We start from the raw sequence: 5,000 nt of genomic DNA, 5'->3' as shown, positions 1-5,000 counted from the left end.
TCGCTGAGGTAGTGGCAGCTCACCAATCAGGTCACGGCGGACATGCTTCACAATAACAAATCTGCAGAAATAAGAATCTCTGTAAGTTGACTGTATCTTATGGTTAAATAATAAGTGTATTATGGTCAAATAATTTATAGAAAATGTATATCTCATTCTATACTTTAAAGTATACACCCTGAAAACCAATTCTCCTTATAGAATAAACAAAATCAGGTAAAGGTAATGGTACATGAGATTTCAGCAGATTAACTTTTTCAGCATTGTATACACATATACCTAAAATATGATATTTACAAAAATCCCATATGATAAGAATTCCTGTCCATGCTACCCCTTTTCCCTCCCTGTATTGTCCGTTCCCAGGCCAGCAAACGACTTAGCCTTACCGACACAAATGCTGAAGACTCTGAATGTGCTTAAAGCGAGACACTGGGTGGAGAAGCTGAACCCTCATGGGTCCCAGGACAGGGCGACGGTGCAGGAAAAACAAATATCGGCCGCTACGAGAATGTTCCACTGCATTTTCAATGAACTCGACTATGGTCTGGCTCTTGAACTTGGTGAACCCACCAAAACTGAAATTTCCTGAAAAGAAAATTGTGTTTATCAATAACCATGCACTAATTTTTCAGATCTTCAACACAGTAAGATATGATTGATAGCTATTGATTCCAGATTAGGAATAAGTATACTTAGAATATAGGTGAAACCTTTTCTTTCACTATTTACATTTTTTTATGACTTTATAAGAGAACAAGGAAAATAAAATAATTTGGGGTTTGATTTAAAAAGGAAAAAAAAAAATATATATATTCTGTTTCACTGAGCTACTGACATAGCCAAAAAAGGATGGGAAAAGTCTAAGGTATCTTCATAATGAATGGCTTTATAACAGAGCCATAAAGGAATACAATTTAACTTAAAAAATCTACTTGTCCAACATTCATAACATAAAAAATATGAGAATGAGAGAGAGAGAGAGAGAGAGAGAGAGAGAGAGAGAGAGAGAGAGAGAGAGAGGAGAGAGAGAGAGAGAGAGAGAGAGAGAGAGAGAGAGAGAGAGAGAGAGAGAGAGAGAGAGAGAGAGAGAGAGAGAGAGAGAGAGAGAGAGAGAATCACCAACTCCTTTATGCTAAATCCACAATATTTGAAATTTACATAGATTTACCAAGTATGAAATATTTATCAAAGAAACATATGTAGCCGACAAATACAGAGAAAGAAAGAAAAAAAAAAAAAAGCAGAGAGAGAGAGAGAGAGAGAGAGAGAGAGAGAGAGAGAGAGAGAGAGAGAGAGAGAGAGAGAGAGAGAGAGAGAGAGAGAGAGAGAGAGAGAGAGAGAGAGAGAGAGAGAGAGAGAGAGAGAGAGAGAGAGAGAGAGAGAGAATTCTCAAAATATATATAAAAAAGCTTGAGCTCAAAAACAAAATCCAACGCAAATGAACGCACACTAATCCAATCTCTGAGTCCAGCTTTCTGAAGGAAATCTAACATACTCAAATTATGCACTTTACCTTGATCATGTTCAATCCTGACATGTCGAATGAAGCCATTGAGCTTGAAGGTGAGGGAGAAGATGTAGTGGTGGTCAGACGAATCCCTCACGATGAAGGACCCATCGGGTTCGTTGGCCAGCACCTTCTCTGCTGCCTCCCCGCTGATTGGACCCCAATACCACCCACACTGGCAGGGGAAGGGGGGGATCCATTATAAATAATTTCCTTTACACACTCACACACACACATTCACACACAAACATAGACATATACCATTACAAATATAATAACAGTCAAAAACAGGTAAAACTTGGTAAAAAATGTACATTTCTTGTGTGTCCAAAAATCTCACTTACATCTTTGACTTTTTCAATGATGGAGGCAAAGTCACAGCCTTCCTCTTCTCTGCGCTCACTCCCAGACTCTGTCTGCGACTTACTGTTGGCATCTTCCTCCTCCCCTGCACTGGGCAGGGGCAAAGGAGGCAGTGCACGGTTGGTGACAATAGCTGGTGATCGTGATGGGGGGGCACTGTTCTGCTGAGGTGCTGGTGCTACGGTCGCAGGTAGGTCATCTGCCTCTGCTTTGTGGTTCCCCAGGCATGACAGCAACCCAGTGTTAATACCATTGGAGTGGCGGTGGTTACTGTGATGGTTCTGCTGGTTGTGGTGGTTCTTGCTGACGGTGGTTGTATGGTTGGCTGTATTGTTGGGTTTTGGTCCTGAGGCGGGGGAGCCAGCCAGGGTTGTGGTCCCATTGCCGGCGATTTCTGAAAATCCCTGAGATGCAGCGTCCACACAGCTTCCGCTTTTCAATCTTGAACTACTAGATTTGGTACCCTTTTTCAGACCAAATATTGTAATAAGGGTGTTACGGATATTACTAGATATACTTTTGCCTTTCTTTCTGTTGTCTTCAAGACGCCCTTCAGAGCTGTCTTTTCTTTTGCATGACTTCATTGAAGTAAATGGAATTATTCTGCATATTTTAGATTGTTCATGACCTACTTTTCTCTCTTGTTGAACTCTATGAGTCTTGTTACAGTTTATTGTATCATCAGACTCATGGAAGGACTTTCTAACTTCCTCTAACGTCATGTGAATGGGTTCATGATTTTCTTTGCTGGGTCCATGCTTTGGAGTCATGCTGAGGGCACAACCAATGTTACTGGGGACACTGTGACGCTTGCTGACCCTTAACAATTCACCACCACTGACTGATGCAACAGATTGACCTGAGTGCTGTCTGCTCCTCGTCACACTACTCTCCTTGAGCTGCCGGCTACTGCTAACATGATCGGAACTACTCACTCTCTTGGAACTGGCATCATTCAGCACACTGGCACTGGCACTGTTCTTACCATGTCTCCGGTGATGTCTCTTCTTGGGCTGGTGCATAATGGCCTTCGGGTGTAGTATCTGCCCTTCCTTTGGCTTCACTACATCTACTGGCACTGCATAGATATCTCCATCTAGCGGCACGTTGTAAATGTCACTTACATCGCTGTGGTTGGTTTTGGAAGTAGGAAAGAGCAAGGCATCATGTGACACAGCGCCGGTGATGAGGTGGGAGTCATCCATGCGAGGGCCAGAGCTGACCAACGAGTCATGGGAGAAGGAGAGACTTGAGCCCAAGGAAGATCGCGAGTGTGGCCGGTGCGAGGGGCTATAGGGCAGCTCTGGCGTCCAGCACAAGCCTGGGCTCCCACAAGACAGTCCAAGGAGGGGAATGCTCGACTTGCGACTGCCTTTGCTCCCACCTACAGCCCACCAGCTGCTCTCCTTCCTCTGGTACTCCTCCCGACACTGTTCCCGCTGACACTGGCCAGAACATTTGATGGACCATCCTATTGAACAACTCACAGTCAGTGCCTCCTCAAGCACTTGTTTCACAAACAATGACGCAAACTTATCAATCCACACACAACCCTCTCTGGCCATACGCTCAACGTCACTACTGCTGCCATATGTCAGATCGTCTTTCTGTTTTCTTAAAACACAGTTTAAATTATAATTATCTTGTAACACTGATTGGTTCTCCTTACAAAAGCTTGCATCATAATATGAACGGTCCCTTGACTTAAACTTTTTCAAGGATTGTCCGTTATTAAGTATATTTTTACTTGAAACGGAGTTTACTGTTATGACACAATTCTGTCTGTTCTTTCCACCTTCCTCACTCACTGCTGGCACAGGGCCTGTGTGAGGGCTTAGGGCACTAGGGTGAAGTGGTATCACAGATGAAAAAGCTTCCTTAGGGTTTTCTCTCGGGGGCGAGGAGTGCCACTTTGACTCCCGATCTTCCGAAGGTGGGTTGGGTCCAGGGGGAGCCGTCTCTTGGGGCAGAAGGAGGTGGTTGGAACTCTGCTGGACGGGGACAGGGCTGGGACATGTGATGGGGCTGAGGCGGCTGGGTGAAGGACTGTGGTGCGGGGACGATGGACTATGGTGCGAGGATGAAGGGCTGTGATGGGGTGATGTTGGGCTATGGTGGGAGGATGACGGGCTATGATTTGAAGCTGATGGACTGTGTTTGGGAGCTGAAGGACTCTCAGAATGAGGCCAGAGCTCAGGAAGGACCTCCAGGCCAGCTGGATCACCATCCAGGGAACCCAACCACACCTCACTTGTCCCGCTGCTCACACTGCTTCCAGCCTGCAGGGAATCAAATAGCAAGTGCTCAACATTATTCTATTCAAACAATCAAAACCAAAAAACATAATGTATATTTGTATATAAATAAATCTATAAGAAATATTTTTTATGAATATGTACAATTATGTAGACATATATATACAATATATATATATACACACACACAAACAATATATATATATATACACATATATAAGTAAATCCAGGCAATAAACTAATTTGCATTTAACATATATATTAAGCAGAATAACTACAAGGACAAAGGGGCATTGCAACAGACCCTCAGACTGTCCTTCAGAGCAGGAGAGGCTGTCCCTCCCTCAGGAGCAGGCCTGCGCCTCTCCTTGACAACCCTCTTGGGGCTTACCCTTCTACGGAGTGCGTGCGTTTCCAGGCTGCTGCTACTATTGTGCAACAAGTCCAGTGAATGAGCAGAAGCCACGCCAGAGTCCACAGAAGCCTCCGACGCCAGGGTACTCTGGGAGGTGAGGGGTGTGAGGGGACTGTGTGGGGTAAGGGGCGTATGGGGCAGGGGAGTGTGAGGCAGGGGAGAGTGAGGAGTGTGAGGGAGAGATGGGTGAGGAAATGTCTGTGATGGGGAGGTAGGTGATGGCTGAAGAGGAGGGGGAGAGGGAGGGGGCTGGAGGGGAGGTGAGGGAGGAGGTTTCAGAGGGGGAGAAGTCGCTGGCTTCAAGGGAGATGAGGGTTGTGGCTGCTGAGGAGAAGAGGGTGGCGGCTGGTGGGTGTCTGCCTCTATGGTTGGTGGGGGGAGGGAGGGGGGTAGCTGGGGGGGCCGGCTGTCTGGACCCTCCATCTTGACCTCCGCTGCTCGGCACCTCACCCACCTG

The 5,000-nt window shown here is 45.8% G+C and overlaps 1 protein-coding gene across 1 annotated transcript in view; it reads right to left on the bottom strand.

The window, feature by feature from the left end:
• LOC119575681 overlaps positions 1 to 5,000 on the bottom strand; it is a 9,114-nt gene that overhangs the window by 1,387 nt on the left and 2,727 nt on the right. The window contains exons 3-7 of the mRNA XM_037923308.1: positions 4,520 to 4,997; positions 1,855 to 4,152; positions 1,517 to 1,685; positions 390 to 588; positions 1 to 61 (exon numbers count right to left, since the gene is read on the bottom strand). The exon at positions 1 to 61 is cut by the window's left edge and continues 1,387 nt beyond it. Coding sequence (XP_037779236.1) covers positions 1 to 61; positions 390 to 588; positions 1,517 to 1,685; positions 1,855 to 4,152; positions 4,520 to 4,997 — 3,205 coding nt within the window. The remainder of the gene's footprint in view (positions 62 to 389; positions 589 to 1,516; positions 1,686 to 1,854; positions 4,153 to 4,519; positions 4,998 to 5,000) is intronic.

This window comes from Penaeus monodon, chromosome 7 (assembly GCF_015228065.2).
Source record: "Penaeus monodon isolate SGIC_2016 chromosome 7, NSTDA_Pmon_1, whole genome shotgun sequence".
Classification (NCBI taxonomy): domain Eukaryota; kingdom Metazoa; phylum Arthropoda; class Malacostraca; order Decapoda; family Penaeidae; genus Penaeus; species Penaeus monodon.
Note: the sequence above shows the minus strand (reverse complement) of the source record. Positions and strands in the feature narration are given on the sequence as shown.